This window comes from Schistocerca cancellata, chromosome 8 (assembly GCF_023864275.1).
Source record: "Schistocerca cancellata isolate TAMUIC-IGC-003103 chromosome 8, iqSchCanc2.1, whole genome shotgun sequence".
Taxonomy (NCBI): Eukaryota; Metazoa; Arthropoda; class Insecta; order Orthoptera; family Acrididae; genus Schistocerca; species Schistocerca cancellata.
The window spans coordinates 362,920,213-362,938,629 of NC_064633.1; the positions used below are offsets into that span (position 1 = coordinate 362,920,213).

The 18,417-nt window shown below is 41.9% G+C and overlaps 1 protein-coding gene across 2 annotated transcripts in view; it reads left to right on the forward strand.

Annotated features, from left to right (window-relative positions):
* Positions 1–18,417, forward strand: part of LOC126095268 (ethanolamine kinase 1) — a 183,057-nt gene that overhangs the window by 163,112 nt on the left and 1,528 nt on the right. For both annotated transcript variants that reach the window (XM_049910029.1, XM_049910028.1), the window contains one exon: positions 9,887–10,106. In XM_049910029.1, the coding sequence (XP_049765986.1) occupies positions 9,887–10,106 (220 nt within the window). The remainder of the gene's footprint in view (positions 1–9,886; positions 10,107–18,417) is intronic.

The following is an 18,417-nucleotide window of genomic DNA, read 5'->3' on the forward strand; positions in this document are numbered from 1 at the left end:
CTCTGGGCATTGCTCAAGCATGCCCAGGTAAATGTTCGTGCAAATATTTAGCTCAATGAAGGAAAAGGGACTGCATAATTTTAACTACATATCAGCAGCAGGCTCATTTAGGAATCACTGTGCTTGTGCACCAGCCGAAAATTTGAACTTGGTTTTTCATTCCCAGTAATTCTTACAAATATATCACAATGAATTAAACAGGTGAAGCCATTTGTAATGTCTTTAGTCATATTAGATTTCTGTATATAACTATTGTATAGAGGAAAGTTATTAGGAAGCAGTGGATCCTAAGGAGGAAGGGACGAGAGTAAATGGAAATGTAAAATGAGGACAGGTAGGGGAGGTGTGAAGAGAGTGTAGGTTGAGTCTGTTATTTTTGGGGATGAGCAGATGTATTGAAGTAAATTCTTGGGAGTTCTGGGGAGAAGGTATTAGGTAAGAGATTCCAAAAGCACCATGTGATATAGCCAGAATTCGAGCCTTGTGAGCCGCACTATAGATCATGCTCACCAACTGGCTACTGCAAATGTAGAACTTTTCTCTTCATCCATGTGTTCTACCAGGCTCTTAGCAAGTCACTCATATTTTGTATGTTGTCCAGTGAATGCTTGATAAATAATGCAAGCAGTTTTGCATTTGACCCTGCATTTAATATTGTAAATTTTGCTAGTGATGCTACTGAAGTAGGTGATGGTTCTCATTCCATGAGAGGCAATTTTTACAGCAGAGTCAGTGTTGTTGGTTGGAAATGATGGGTATGGAATGTCATATGTTCGACAATGATGATTCAAACATTAGGAAGGTGACACATGGCAACCCAGACTAGTTAGGGGAATACGGAGGGATGATCTTGTATGAGGACTCAACTTTGACTGTTGCACTCTTGGTGTTGTAACCTGTGGAGATGTTAAAAACTTGGTTAGTAGTGAGTAGTGAAAGAGACGCTTCCAGTTGGCATAGAAGCATGAAGTGTGCTGTTCTGAGTGGGAAGACTGCTTGTGAGATCTTTTTTTTTTTTAAGTAGGTTAGAGTAGTTATTTTAATGGACAGTATTATTGTAAATGTTGAGAAATTTGTTCTATAGTATATTTGTTCACCATAGATACCTTGACTACAAGAAAAGAGTTTTCAGAATGAAAGGAATGGGAATTGTCAAAAGTGAAGATTTTGTTGATTGAACATTGGAGGGACGTGGTGTAAGAATGAAGTTAATGTTAAAAGGAGTACGCAAAACAAATTTTGGCCACTGATAAATCCATCAAAAAGATTGAAGGGAAGGGAAGTGATTACGTATTTGCTCATTACTGTACTTCATATACAGGGTGGTTGTAATTAAAGTTTTGCTACTGGAGAGGGCCACCATGAAAAATGAGCAATTGTAAGACAATGAAACTTTGTGGAAACATTTGTAAGTACATGTGGAATATAAATAATTAATAAACCACTGAAAGAAAACCATTTTAGTTTCCAAAGAGGGTAGCTTATGTGAATTACGTACCTTGTTTACACTCCCAGTTACAAATTTTGCTCAGTAGCTTGGAACTGTACTGGGGATACCATTTCACAGTTGTTCGCAGCACTTTTCGAATGGTGGACCTTGGAATGTTAAACTGTCATGGCACAGCTCATGTACTGCTTGAAGATTGCACATTGCATCCACCATTCCCAGACATGGCAGCACTAACATCAACAATTTGTGGCGCAGTTGGTCATCAGCCTCTCCTGGAGCAATTCCCAAATTACCAGTTAATTCAAACTTTTGGATCACGTTCTTCAACTGCAGTGCAGAAAGTGCATCTTTCCATATTCGTTTAATGCGTCAAGATGTGCGAAGAGCAGCAGCACTATTGCTTTTGTTTTACAAAACAGCTTTATGAATGAAGCTCTGCTCACCTTGTCCAGATCCGTGTTGGTACTTGGGTTTCAACACTACTTTAACGTACCAGCACCGATGCGTAATTGTAAGTCATAACACTAACACTAGCACACAGTTTGAACATCATTTATTGGAAGATCACTACCCGTTACGGTAAATAGTTTTCTGTCTACAGTGGCTAAGTACTGAAAGTTCAGTTGTAACCATCATGCAATTCTTGAAAAGACAGACTGGATTGAGAAAACTGTATGCATATTCATAATGAGCCCTGAAATCAGTGGTTAAAGCTCACAGACTAAATATACCAACAGTAGTATGGAAAACTGTCGAAGATTGTGGAGAAAGAAATTATTCTCTCAATACCATTGTGATAGGTAGTTGTGCTTTGGTAGTTCTCATCATACTTGAGAAAGGATAGAGGGTATTGTCCCAAACAAGTGCCATAAATATGAAACTCCAACTTTACACTGGTTAAAATTATTTTAAAAAGTTTCCCATAAGTATTCAGAAAATGACAGTTTTTAGTACATTAGGATAATTTCCCAATACTTGTCCAAAGTAAAGGTCATTGTGTATGTTAAAAACAGTGTCATGCAAATGTAGCTGCAGCTTTTTTTTCCATATATTACATGATTACAAAATATGAAATACCATTATTTTGTAACGTCAGAGATTTTAATTTCTTATCTATAGTAAATTGTATATGTCAACAGCATTAGGACAAACAGTGTCTGCATGGTTTGTCCTTACTTTTGTTTTTATTGATTGTATGCATGTATGTCCACTGATAAGCCTGAACACTACGACCATCTAACTTACTAGCTGTTGGTACACCTTTAGAATGCAATACAGAGCAATGATTCTGCATGGCATATATCTGTTGAGGCCTTGGTAACTTTGCAGAACTATGTGGCACCAAATGTCTACCGTACGAGTCACTTGTGTTCTGTAAATTAAACATTGTTATTTGTTTGAGTGCATAGCTGCTGTCCAACAGTGTCCCATCATTTTCACATCAGCCAAATTTGGTGGCAAAGACATTGAGAGTTCACTGTCATACTCCATCAAGCCATTGTAGCAAAAGTCTGGACTTGTGACACGCAAGGTTATCCTACTGGAGGACACTATCACCATCGGGAAGACTTAGTTTGTACGGCTGCAAGTATTTCGTAGTAATGTTCATAGTCCACACCTATCGTGGTGCCTTCAGTTACTATCACAGGTTCCATGGAAGCCACCCCCTGTGGCTCCGGGGGTTAGAATAGGCTCGAGGTATTCCTGCCTGTCATAAGAGGTGATTAGGAGGAATCTCCCACTTTTTGGCTGACTGACTTCTGGTCCCCTTTCAGGGTTTGAGCTACACCTCTTTCAAAATTATCCAAAGTGCTGGTCTTTTGGGGATGGATGCCTTACGTGGTGTGCCATACATCCAGTGTGCAGTTAGATCTTCTGCACCTCATATTGTCCTGAATCTGCAACACCACCTACAATCCAGTTATCTTGGCAAGGTCATCTTACAGGGTACATTCTCTACATCCATAGTTAATTACTTCCAGTGTCCGGCCATCCTGATTTAGGTTTTCCGTGATTTCCCTAAATCGCTTCAGGCAAATGCGCGGATGGTCCCTTAGAAAGGGCACAGCCGATTTCCTTCCACATCCTTCCCTAATCCGAACTTGTGCTCAGTCTCTAATGACCTCGTTGTCAACGGGACGTTAAACAGTAATCTCCTCCTCCTCCATAGTTAATTACCCTCTTTTGCCCTAAGACAAAATTTTATTTCTCAGAACCCAAAATCCAGCATGGTAGCCAGCCCATTGTGGTGGGGCCGTCGTGTACCCATTTGGTGTTTGGCCCCTGACAACACAGGGATCGCACTGCTGATGCCAGAGCTGCAAACTCCCCACATATGCCAAAGAGTAGATGCCCATCTTGGGACATCAAGACTCCTGGCAACAACCATCATGCTAGGTGGTCTTTGCTGTGGCTGGGCGCCACCTGTGGCGGAGGGCTCCTGATCGGGGTGGGTGGCATCAGGGTAGATGATGTGCAATGAAGTGAACCAAGTCATATTTTGTTGGGTACCGAGTGGCCCAAGCAGTCTCTAAGAAAGGGAAGGTTGACTACAATGTTGACAGGTATGACCCTAAATTGTTCCCCACTCTAGCAACACCATGGGAGGAACATAAGGCTACAGAACGCAGAGATTCATATTTACCTTGATACTCAGTGTGCAGCAGAACTGATGGGAACTCCTTTCCGGATACAAAGTCTCTCTTTTTGAGCATCTGGAGGATAAGTTTCGGGAAGTGATAGCTCTGTCCAAAGTGCACAGTGGATCGGTTTTGATTGAGATGGCATCCCCAACCCAGTCCTGGGTATTACTCGCTTTTGACAAACTGGGTGATATTCCTGTTTTGGTCACTCCCCATAAAAGCCTCAACATAGTCCAGGGATTTATTTTTTCCTGTTGCAGTCCGATGACGAGCTATGTGCCAATTTGGAAGGTATACTGCTATGATGTCAAAACTTACGTCCCTCCCCTTATCCAGTGCCTTAAATGCTGGAAATTCAGGCAAATGTCCTCCTGGTGCAGTTCCAGCACCACATGTAGAGACTGCTAACATTTTCTGCATACTAATACTCCATGTGCACCTCCTCCACCTGTGTCAACTGTGGAGAGCACCACTCCGCCTGCTCGCTGGATTGTCCACTACTCCAAAAGGAGCAGAAAATTATGGAGTAAAAGACCGTGCACAGGCTGTCTTACTGCAAGCCTAAACTAAAATTAAAAAGGTTGAACCCTGTTCAAATGCTATCTACCTATGCTGCTGCTGCTAGAACGGCATCGCCATCAATGACTCCATTACGTATGCCCCTCATTACACTTCCTTCAGTGGGCCCTCCAGCTGGTTGGGGGCACATCTTCTGTTGATTCTAAAGCTTCTACTTTTGGAGAATCACCCCTCCCCCCCCCCTCCCGTCCCCCAAAAGCCAAGGACATCGTCCCCTCCCCACAGTCAGAGAAGCAACAGCCTCCTCTGGCTCCTCTCAAGTGGAAGGGGTTCCTTGGGGCTCTACCTTCCATGATCCCCCCCTCCCCTCCCCTCCCCTGTGATCAAGCGGATACCAGCCAATGGCTGAAAGAGCCAGTGGCTGCTAATTCAAGGGTTTCACGGTCTTCCTATATCCCTGAAGCTACTTCTGCGAAGCCCTTCCAACTAGCCCCTAAGGAGTGACAAGGGGGCAAACCATCAAAGAAATAGTCTAAGAAACAGAAGCCTCCAGTGCCCCCCCCCCCCCCCCCCACTACCACTCTCCCACAGCTCTGCATCTGAGAATGAGGTGGAGATTCTGGTGTCCCCTGAGGACCTAGATCCTGGCGACAGCTCGGATGCAATGGTACTGGATGCCAACACTCATTCAGTGGCAGCAGGTGATGCTGAGGTGCAATTTGCCTCCTTAGTCAGTTTATGCCTTCCCAGATGATAGATCCCAGACGACAGAAAGCGTTACTCTCCAGTGGAACTGCAGTGGTTTTTTCCTCCCACTTGGTTGAGTTATGTCACCTTTTAAGTGTTACACCTGCTTTTTGCATTATCCCTCAGGAAACCTAGTTTCCCACAATGAGATCCCCTGCCCTTTGTGGCTGTTAGGGGTGCTACAAAAACTGCCCTGGCTGTGACACTGTCAGGTGGAGTTTGTATCTTTGTCCTTACCTCTGTGTGTAGTGAATCTGTGCCCCTTCAAACATCTTCAGAAGCTGTGGCTGTCAGGGTGAGGACTACACAGGAAATTACCATCTGTAACATCTATCTCCCTCCCTCCAGATAGAGACGCACTGCCCCATGTATTGGCTACACTCATTTCGCAACTCCTCCCCCACCTTTTTCCTTGTGGGTGATTTTAACACCCGTAACTGTTTGTGGGGTGGAACCAAGTTTACTAGCAGGGGCAAAGATTTTGAGGACCTACTAACTCAACTCGAACTTTGCCTCGTAAATACAGGTCCCTCCACATGTCTCAGTGTGGCACATGGCACAAACTTGGCCATTGATCTCTGTTTGCAATCCTGACTTTCTGCCATCTATTAACTGGAGAGCTCACGATGACTTGTGTGATAATGACCATTTTCCACTCTTCCTGTCCCTACCCCAGTGTCCCTCACCTCGACGCTTGCCTAGGTGGGCTCTTCCCAAGGCTGACTGGGATGCTTTCACCTCCGCTACCACTATTGAATCTTCATTGCAGGGCAATATCGATGAGGTGTTTCACATCCTCACTACCACCATTGTTGGCACAGCTGAATCGGCAATCCTTTGTTCCTCAGGTTGCCCCCCCCCCCCCCCCCCCCAAGTGGAAGTCAGTTCATCGGTGGTCGCTGGAAATCACTGTGGCCATTAGAGACTGTAGGTGGGCTCTCCAACATTGTAAGTGCCACCCATCCCTGGAGAATGTCATTGCCTTCAAATGGCTCAATGCCTAGGTCCAGCTACACATCAAATAATGGAAGCAGGAGGGTTGAGAGTGCTACGTATCCACCATTGGCACATGAATCTCTCCGCCCCAGGTTTGGACTGAGCTCAAATGACTTTAAGGCTATGAGACCCCTCCGCGTGTACCTAAAATTTCTACATGAGGAGCTATATCTGCTGATCCAGACCTAATTGCAGAGCATCTTGCCGAGTATTATGGTCACACCTCTGTGCCTCAGAATTACTGCCTTACATCTTATCTCCTCCAACAGCGGGTGAACAAAAACGCCTATCTTTCGCTCCCCGCCACCCTGTGCCATGTAATGCTGCATTCAGTGAGTGGGAATTTCTCAGTGCCCTTGCTGACTGTTCTGACACATCCTGTGGCCCAGACTGCATCCATTCCCAAATGCTTAAACATCTGTCAGCAACTTACAGCACCACTTACTTGTCATCTTCAGCTGCATCCAGAGTCATTGCCAATTTCTGTCGCAATGGCGGGAAAGTATCATCGTTCCAGTGCTAAAGCCTGGGAAGAACCCACTAGATGTGTATAGCTATCATCCTATCAGCCTCACCAACATTCTGTGCAAGCTGCTCGAATGTATGGTGAACCCACAGTTGTGTTGGCTCCTTGAGTCTTGGGGTCTTCTGGCTCTGTCGCAGGACGGTTCTCGCCAAGGGCGCTCCACTGACAGCAATGGTCCACCTGGAGTCTCTCATTAGATTGGAATTTTTCCAGCGACACCTTATTGCCATCCTTTTCGACCTGAGGAAGGCCTATGATACCACTTGGTGACGACATATCCTCTCTACTCTTCATGAGTGGGATCTCTGGTGCCCGCTCCCAGTTTTTATACAGAACTTTTTGTCACTTCACATTTCCAGAGTTTGCACCCAAAATACAAGAGAATAGGGTCCTGCAGGGCTCTGTCCTGAGTGTCCCACTCTTTTGTAATTGCCGTCAATGGACTTGCCTTAGCAGTGTGGTCCTCAGTATCTCCCCTCCTATATGCTGATGACTTTTGTATTTCCTTCTGCTCCTCTTCTATTGGTGTGGCTGACCACTGGCTGCAGGGAGCTATATGGAAAGTGCAGTCATGGACTGTCACGGCTTTCAGTTTTCGGCCACCAAGATTTGCGTTGTGCACTTCTGTTGTCATTGTACTGTCCACCCCCATCCAGAACTTTATCTCAATGACCAATTCCTTTATGTAGTGGAGACTTGCCAGTTTTTGAGACTGGTCTTAGACACCCGCTAAACTTGGCATCCCCAACTTTCGTCAGCTTAAGGAAAAGTGCTAGCAGCATCTTAATATTATTAGATGCCTGAGCCACACTGATTGGGGAGCTGATCATCCTACACTGCTGCAGCTATACAAAGTCCTTGTAGAGTCCTGTATTGACTATGGGAGCCTGCTGTATGGTTCAGCATCGCCTTCCGCACTGCGTCTGCTGGACCCTGCCCACCATTGTGGAGTTTGGCTTGCAATGGGAGCTTTCTGAAAGAGCCCAGTGAACAGTCTTGTCGTGGAAGCTGGCTCAGTTCCACCTGAGGCCTTTTGTCAGCAATTTTTCTCTCTTCTCGGTGAGTTCCAGGGCTCAGAAATAGTCTACACCAATGGATCAATGGTAAACGGCCTTGTTGGCTTTGCTGAAGTTCACATTGGACATACTGAACAGCGCTCCTTGCTGGATGGCTGCAGTGTTTTCACTGCCGAGTTGGTAGCCATCTATCGTGCTCTTGTGCATATCCGCACCTGCGTCGGTGAGTCCTTTGTCATCTGTAGTGACTCCTTAAGCAGCCTACAAGCTCTCAACCAGAGCTTCCCTCGACATCCTTTGGTAATGACTAACCAAAAGTCTCTTTATGCCCTTGGCAACAAAGGACATTCAGTGACCTTCATTTGGACCCCAGGACACGTCGGGATACAGGGCAATGAACTTGCTGACTGCCTGGCCAAACATGCTATTGGTAAACCAGATCTGGAGATTGGCCTGCTAGAGCCTGATTTGTGATCGGTCTTCCACCATGAAGGAGAGAACAAATGTGTGGTGGGCATCCATGCGAGCCACTCACAGGGACTATGTTGTCCTTTGCCAGCTCCAAATCGGCCATACGTAGCTAAAGCATGGTTAGCTCCTCCATTGCGAGGATCAACCTCTGTGTCACTGTGGCTCCCCTATGATTGTCATCAACATCTAGTTGGACTGCCCAAATTAACCTCTCTGCAGCAGACTTTAAACGTTCCCAGCACCCTACCTTTGGTGCTGGGTGACAATGCGTCAGCGGATGATTTAGTTTTACATTTTATTCATGTAGCTCGGTTTTTATAATGGACATCTGGCCTTCTATCCGAGGCCTCCACCCTCCCTCCATTTTACCTCTTCGTCACTCTTTTTTTGCATTTTGTTTGCCAAGGTGTTAGTCTTTCCCCTATGTGTGTTCATCTCACCTTGACTTTTAGGCTGGACATTTTAGTGTGTGGAAGAGTGGCTGGCTCATCCTTTTTTTATTCTGGTGATCAGCCAGCCCAGGCCATCTGCTCTATTATTTTAATACCTTCCTCTACTTTTCCTCATTTTTTGTTCACATCCTTAGTTTTCTCATTCAGTGTGGTTCCCAATTACTTTTATGCCTATTACTTTCCCAAACTAATTTTAGGAGTTGTTTTACCTTGAGACTTGTTTGCGTGAGGAAAAAGGGACTGATGACCCAGTAGTATGGACCCTTTATACCCCAAACCAACCAATCTGTGGAAGCCCAGTATTATGTTCCTCGTAGCACAATAATGACACATTCGCCTGCATCCATTTCATGGTACAGGTTTTGAGCAGCCAGTCATCTGGATGACCATGTATTTGGACATGACTTGATATGGTGTAACAAGAAATGCGATTCATCCGACCAAGTGACACATTCCTAGTTATACATGGTCCAGTCTAGATGATCGTGTGCTCATTGCACTCATAATTGACAATGTAGTTGTATCAACCTGGGAACATATTTAGGTCACCTGCTGTGGAGCCCCATATTCAACAATGTTCGCTGAAGGGTATGTTCATAAACACTTGTGCCTGCATCAGCATTGCACTTCATTGTTAGATCTGGCACATATCACTGCCAATCCTGCTTTAGAAAGCAGGCAAGCCTCCAACATCCGTTTTCATTTGTGAGCTGTGGTGGTCCAACACTTTGTAGCTTACTTGTGGTTCCACCATCTTTCAACAACTTTCTACACGTTCCATAAGATTAACATGCAAACAGCTGACTAACTTCACACATTCACAGATGCTCCTCCCCAGACACCATGCCACAACAATCTGATCTTTATCAGAGTTGGATTTCCCCATTTGTGGCCCATATCATCACTAGAATGATTCCTCATTTGTCTCTTGTACTGTATACTTTACTTACCGTGTCAAGTGGCCACAATGCCACAAGGTGGCATTCAATCCTGTAGTGGGCAGTGGTCGTACTTGTTTTGGCTCATCAGTGAATGTTATGTGTACCTACAAAACTATTTGTTTTCAGGAGTGTCAGATGTGGACTTCGGCCGATATCCAAGTGAGGACTTCCAGCGTCAGTGGATTAGTGTGTATCTGGAAGCATTTGAAGATCGTGAGCCTACAAATGATGAAGTTGAGCAGCTCCTTGTTCATGTCAATAAATTTGCTCTTGCAGCACATTTCTTATGGGCTGTCTGGTCCCTTATACAGGCTGAGCATTCCTCTATTGATTTTGACTTTCTTGGGTAAGAACTCATTATGCAACCAAGCTTAATAATCCTTTTACTGTCTTTAGTATTGTATTTATATGCTTTCTTATTTTAAATTTTTTTCATAAATATACACGGCCAGTAAAAAAAATCAGTATACCTGGAGAGAAGTTGGCAATTTTGATCCAATGATAGCATATGCCTCCTGGGGATAGAAGAAGTACTGATAATGATTTCAGCATTGTCCACCAACAGATATTGTAGTGGCGAAGCTACCAGAGTGCCACCTGTGTCTACCTTTTAATAGGGAATCCTCGCAGCAAGAAGGTTTAGTGTGGTGCAGACATTTGGAAGATGTAGGCGGTCATGCTATGGAGATGCACTTGTGCTTCATACAGCCAAGTGTTCAAGTTTGAAAGTGGTCAAATTGTGGCCTTTTGAGTGGCAGACTGGTCCTTTCAGGGAATTGTCACACAAGTACACAAGTTGGATGTATTGTCAGTTGTGCAATGATGCTGGTACTGATGGACATGTGAACATTCTCACATCCGTAGAAGAGGTTCTGGATGCTCACACAGCAGATATTCGCGTGATTGTGTGTTATGCAGAACATGGAAAAGATGATTTTTCACTGCAGCATCTTTTAGGTAAAAGTTCATAATACTTGTTACAGTAAATGAGACTGGGTGGTCCTCCTGGAAATGAGGTAATGGAGCAGCATCTTCTCTTCATTTGTCATTATATAGTAGCAGTAAAGGATTCTGTGAAAGGGAAATTAGAAAAGAAAAATAATCTTAGATGCTGTAAGAGCAAAGGGTTACTTTGAGTGCCATGTGCAAGACTAGGTAGCTGTGCCTTGGGTGTTGCATTTTCACATCTCATTGTGCACCGAGTTCTGAATACCTCTGAAGCACTCCCTGTTTTTCAGCTTTGTTTTTCTTCTAGGCTTTGAACTGACTGTGGGAGAGTTAAGAAGAGTATTTATTTTCAATATTTACACTTTTAACTGCAGTCTATAACAATACAACATTCACAAAAAAACTGCAGAGATTCACAATTGACACAAATCGCCCAACTTATGTTCCAAAAACATCTGTAGGATTCACAGCACATTTGAGTTTTGTACAGCTCTGTGAAAAACACAAACAACAAAATCATTAACTTTCATTGAAGTGGCATCTTTTGGGTTTAGAAGAAATGAGATATTGCAAGAATCTGACTGTAGTACTGCGATCAAATGGACACATCATATTTCACCACAACTAAGTGGTAAACAAGCATAAAACTCTAAACTCCTCCTGGGGTTGACCACATTCCACGCATGTAGACACTGAACCGTTGTAGCAGTCGACCAGACTCAGGGCATGGCACAGCTTGGACTGCTGTCCCAACACATCAAAAGGTTAAACAAATAAAAGCAATTACAAATTAAAGGAAGCAGCGGTTATATTGAGAATGGTTTAGTTTAATTCTGTGTGTGTTCTATGGGTCTTAAATGTAACCCCTCATTATGATGTAGAACAATTCAGTTGTAAAATTATAAATTTCCTGAGGGACAGAAGTGGCAGCATGTTTACTGATTACTTACTTGCTTGTCTCAAGGTGGTTGCTTTTTTGTTTTATAAAGTGATTTACATTTAATCTAATTCTACATTATCTTCCTTCCCCTTAAGCCCGCTCTAATGTTCAGACAAGCACACGTGATTTTAGTTAGTGTTTGAAGTTAATTTTGTTATTTATTCTTTATATCACTGTGGAAGTGGTCAAATAGTTTACGGTTGAATGCCTCACTCTTTCCTTGCCACAAATAAGGCTGAGTAATTGTCTGAATAATTGATAATGTAAATCGGCTTTTCTTGTAGTGTTATAATATGAATGTTACTGTTGTTTTCAAATTGTGATTGTTGGCAACAAACTTCATAGGGGAGTAAATCTACTGTGATAATGTTATTAATATGGTAAACTGTTTAAAGAGCTGACGTAAAGAGACTGTAGAGTGGACATTATGTATAGTACATATTACACACTTCTGCGCAGCTAACACGTTCTTCTTCAATAGCAAGTTCTCAGCATACCATGCCATAAAAATTGGAAAGTCAACTTTTTTTAAATGTTCATCTCTAAACTGTAATAGTAACTGCCACACATATGATGCAGAGTTTGGACATTTAAGAGGATCTGTAATATTAGAGTTCCAGTTAAGTTTCTTGTAAGCATAAACACCTAAGAATTGGAATATGGTTCATTTATTGATTTTTCTGTGCTACATTATTTGTAAATGTGTGGTCATGCTCTGTGTAGTACATAATTGCATGTATTGTTGTATCTATGTTCAACGACAATCGTTTACAGAAAACTTAATTTTCAAGAAAATTCTATGAATGTTTCCAAGTATTGAAGTTTCTCCATTATGCTTGATTATAGTACATGCAACATCAGCAAAGATAATTGGCAGATGGCAGATCATTTACATATTATCAGAGGAAGAGTGGACATAATATCAATCAGTAGTGATTATTCCCCATTCCAAAGATACTGTTGGCAGGTGGAATTCAGAGGTATCACAAAAACAGTGTAAAAAGACAACATAGGAGTTTGCTGTGAACATGTGACATGGACGTGTGCACGGCAGGTGATATATTGTCAAAATAGACAATATGTGGCCTATACACTGTGTTCGGGAATTTCCGTTACAATCTTCAAGGACTTGTAGAGGGGAATGAGTAGATAATATTCTGAATTGCAACCCATGTCTGGAACCATAACTTTTCTGTAACATGTTGGTAATGCTGTTATGGTGTAAAGTCAAGTGCCGGCACATCAGGAGGGAATGATAGGGCAGAGAGGGCTGTGACAAGACAATCAGCCAATTGCACATTAACCGACCCCTCTCCAGGACAACAATGCGACAGCAGTGGCTCTATGCAAAGAGGACATAAGTGTCGCACCTGACTGGTTGCGCCCAATCAAGGAGGAACTTCAAGTTAGCAACCTGAACAGAAGTGTCAATTGTATTACTTTGGTTGTATTAGGAATGTTATACAGGAGAACCTTGCAAATTTTGCATGTTGGCATTTGCTTGTGACACATCTGTGTAATAGTAAAAGTTAAGTATTGTCATTTACTTTTTTGTAATAAAACTCATTAATATGATTTGTTTGAATGTTGTCTAGTGGTTCAAGAAAGTAGATTTCTAGACACCCCCATATTCAACAAATGCGACCACTTTTACTAGTAATTGATTGTGTGTCACCCAGTATATAACTTGTTTTATAATTCCACTTATTAATAGCCAAAGAAATTGCTTCTGAACTCGATGACTGGTTCTCTTCAACATGATGCAGTATGGCCTCTTCCAGTTTGGGTGTACAGCATCTCCTTAGAGCACCTCAGTCATACCTGCTGTTGGTGAAGGTACCTTGTTCTTGATGCCATTGCTTAATTGCAGCAGAAAGGGTATGCAATGGAGTTGGACATTGTGCAGAATGATCTTGATAAAGACGACGAGCAGCTCTTCCATTAAATGAGTTTCACCATTCAGAAGGACCACATTGGTGTCTTCTGCAAACATGTACTCAACCATTTTGGTCTAACACTCGGACACATGAATGGGGCTCGAACCAGGTCAATGAGGAAGGATAGACATCAAATGATATCAGCCGATCTGATGTAATCTTTGCCCGCTATGACTACCCTGTTGTAAATCTATTTAGAAAGCATGTTTTCAAACAGCTGCAGCAAGGAAACAGTACATTTCTGGACATCGCTTCATAATCAGTATATGTATTTACTCTCCTCTAAAAGTCCTAGAAGTTTGAAACAGGAATTTCTGAACACCCTGTATAATAGTACTGATACATAATTCACTGCAGAAAATAATAATTTATTAGAAAATACTAAATTCTGCTAGTCACAATAGATTTTTTTGTCCATAAACATTAATCAGTAAAGTCGATTGTGATAAGTTTCCCCTTGATGACTACATGTCCAGCCACACAAAGCTACTAGCACCAAACCAGGAAACTTGGTAGTATATTTCAATTGAACCACCTTTAAAAAAGAACTTTTCTGCTGTTGTTTTTCAAGTTGATTATTGTGTGTTGTTATTACATGCCAACATCCAATTCCTGTGTGTGTATTAGATTCTTCTGTATCATGATATAGTTTTATCCATTGCTGTTCAGTGCATTCAGGAACTTAATATTGTAGCCCAGCTTCTGATGACACGAAATACCCTTCTTCCACAAGAATGTAACACAGTCGCACATCACATGTTGATAATGAGGAATGGCTCATGATAATGTGCCTGGACTAAAACAGAAGTGGTCCAGGTATCTGATCACGAATTGTGTACTGTCATGAGATATTATAGAACAAATCGTACGGTGGTAGATTTAACTAGATGCACAACCGTCTGTTAATAACTAGATGCACAACTGTCTGTTAATAACTAGATGCACAACCGTCTGTTAATAACTAGATGCACAACCGTCTGTTAATAACTAGATGCACAACCGTCTGTTAATAACTAGATGCACAACCGTCTGTTAATAACTAGATGCACAACCGTCTGTTAATAACTAGATGCACAACCGTCTGTTAATAACTAGATGCACAACCGTCTGTTAATAACTAGATGCACAACCGTCTGTTAATAACTAGATGCACAACCGTCTGTTAATAACTAGATGCACAACCGTCTGTTAATAACTAGATGCACAACCGTCTGTTAATAACTAGATGCACAACCGTCTGTTAATAACTAGATGCACAACCGTCTGTTAATAACTAGATGCACAACCGTCTGTTAATAACTAGATGCACAACCGTCTGTTAATAACTAGATGCACAACCGTCTGTTAATAACTAGATGCACAACCGTCTGTTAATAACTAGATGCACAACCGTCTGTTAATAACTAGATGCACAACCGTCTGTTAATAACTAGATGCACAACCGTCTGTTAATAACTAGATGCACAACCGTCTGTTAATAACTAGATGCACAACCGTCTGTTAATAACTAGATGCACAACCGTCTGTTAACGACCAACATGGGAAAATTTCTCTATAATGATGTTTCGATTTTGGTAAGGTGATCCTACAAGAAAGGTCAGCAGTTTATCTCTCTGAATGTGTCCATACAGAGTGTAGATAAGTAGACTTTACTTTACGAAAAAACTCAGTAGGCAATCATCACAGTTTATAGCATTTGCTGCTTTTGTCTGTGGCACAACAATTAGAGCGTTTATTTACTGACCACAATATCATGGGTTAAAATCCCCACGCTCAAGTTTCTTCGTTAATTTTTCATTGAATAATAAAAGTATTGAATAAAGCTGTATATGAACTGTACTTCATGCCATAATTACAGGATAACATAATAGTACAGGTAAGACTGACATGGTATGCAATTACAGTCATTATGTTTATCTTCCATATTATCGTTTAGGCAGTGCTGTACCATTAGTTAGCTGTGCACAGATGCATTTTCATGGATAATATAAAAGCTTGTATTCTATTAACTATTAGGCAAAAGGTATATGTGCAAAAGTGCCTCCTATTCAGTATGCATGGTGCAGACGATTCTTTATTTATTTATTTATATATTTATTTATTTATTGCCCTCTACGTATAGTCAAAATGAATTTCAGAAAGAGACTGCCTGAATGAAAACCAAGGATACTGGACCCTTTTACAAGAGTTGCTTCCCAATCAGTATTTTAAAACAATCAAAATTGTGGGTTGTCAGTGTAGCCTTTCCTTACCAGAAATCAATAATATAAGCATCGAAAAAACATCAGTGATTGCGCTCCTGTGTAGAATGAATAATCAAATTTTTGTAACCCCCATCATCTGGTAGCCTGGGATGGGAATAATTTAGTATTACTACATTATTGTAACATTTTTTTTCAGAGGTAGGAGCCAGTCAACATGGATTGACTAACAGCAATTGCCATCAGTTTTAAGAGTAGTGTACTTGCCACTGTTGATTTAAAGCCTGTGAAAAACGAATTCCACATCATCAGAACTGAGATGTATTTTCTATATAAGACATCTCTCTTTTGGCAAGGAAGAAAAGAAAGAAAACTCTTGCAACTTTGTATGGAATCTAACCTCTGCCTCTTTACATAGAAAGCCTACAGGCTGCCCATCAGCTAGAGTGCTGAACAGCAAACATTTTCCTGTTACAGGCTTATTTAGTGTGTCTGAGTTAATAAATCTATTTTATTTGCAGATAGGATCATGTTAGTTTAATATTCCAAATGATGATTCCTCTTCTGGGTGTTATCCGTGTATTCTGAAAATTAGGATGTTGCATTTCATTCATGTCAGTACCCTACAGGATTCTAGCTATGATTTTATCCTGCCACTTTTTGTGCTGTCAAGTGCGCATATGTGACATAGTGACTGGCTGGATGAACTGAGTTGTTCTGTGTATGAAACAGTAAGGAAGAGTTTCACAGTGTGGGAGTCAAGAGAATACAATGTTGTGGTCAGAGTGAAATAAAGGATGCAGAAATCGGAAATGTCTTAAAATGGTTGAGTATTTGCAAGTTATTTGAGTTCACACTTACATCAGAGTAATGGTTAGAAACTTCTACTTTTCAAAACCTCAAAACCTTTGAGGTGCAGACAAAGGTATAATTTAGGTTGTGAGGGTGTGTGGAAATGTTAAAATCCCTTCTGAACACTTAAGGCTTAACTAGCTAAGGCAGCTGCATCTGTAGTGTTTGGCAGTTTGTCTAAAAACATGCTGAAGATGTCGTGGGCGCGTGGTTTGAGGCACAGTGTCACAGACTGCGAGGCCCCTCCTGCCGGAGGTTTGAGTAGTCCCTCAGGCATGGGTGTGTGTGTTGTTCTTAGCATGGGCTAGTATAAGTAGTGTGTAAGTCTAGGGACTGATGACATCAACAGTTTGGTCCCTCAGGAATTCGCACACATTTGAACATTTTTGAAGATCTTGTAAACAGTTTTTTGGAGACAGAAGATCTGTTTGTGAGAAAGCTTGAGGGAGTAATTTCTGTGTGCACAAACCGTTCATTACTCACATACTTACTGACCAAACACAAAGGGGAACCACTTTCATCTCTCAGCACCACCCAGGACCTGAACTAATAAATCTAACAGTGTGTCATTTCCCTTGTCATTCCCTGAATTTAGGAATATCATTCCTGCAGTCTTTCTCACTTACCTTGTGGTATTCCACATTCAGCTAATCCCTATGTCGTCGTCGTCATCATCACCATATGTCCGTATGTCTGTGTCACTCTCAACCCTCTACCCAAAGGGTCTTGTATCTGAGGAAGACACAAGCATAACACGTATTCTATATGTCCATACATCAAATTTTCTTTTAGTCAGCATCAACATTTCTTATTCCATTACTCAACGGCATTCTGTTATAGCATCTCAAGAGTGGCCACTGTCAAATAATGTCCAAAGGCCAGGTAGGTCATAGAGCTGAAAGCAAGCTATGCACATGATGTAGTTGACTTCAACATCTAAATCATAATCTACACTACTTGTGTGTGTGTGTGTGTGTGTATATATATATATATATATATATATATATATATATATATAAAAAGAAAGATGATGAGACTTACCAAACAAAAGCGCTGGCAGGTCGATAGACACACAAACATACACACAAAATTCTAGCTTTCGCAACCAACGGTTGCCTCGTCAGGAAAGAGGGAAGGAGAGGGAAAGACAAAAGGATTTGGGTTTTTGTCTTTCCCTCTCCTTCCCTCTTTCCTGACGAGGCAACCGTTGGTTGCGAAAGCTAGAATTTTGTGTGTATGTTTGTGTGTGTTTGTGTGTCTATCGACCTGCCAGCGCTTTTGTTTGGTAAGTCTCATCATCTTTCTTTTTAGATATATTTTTCCCACGTGGAATGTTTCCCTCTATATATATCGCCCAAACTCTTTGTCTTTAAATATGTCTGCTTGTGTCTGTATATGTGTGGATGGATGTGTGTGTGTGTGTGTGTGTGTGTGTGTGTGTGTGTGTGTGAGTGTATACCCGTCCTTTTTTCCCCCTAAGGTAAGTCTTTCCGCTCCCGGGACTGGAATGACTGCTTACCCTCTCCCTTAAAACCCACATCCTTTCGTCTTTCCCTCTCCTTCCCTCTTTCCTGATGAGGCAACAGTTTGTTGCGAAAGCTTGAATTTTGTGTGTATGTTTGTGTTCGTTTGTGTGTCTGTCGACCTGCCAGCACTTTCATTTGGTAAGTCACATCATCTTTGGTTTATATATATATATATATAATTTTCTCCCCCCCTTCCCTCCCCCCCCCTCCCCCAGCCACCCCCCACCTCGATCCCACAAACAAGAGTTTTTTA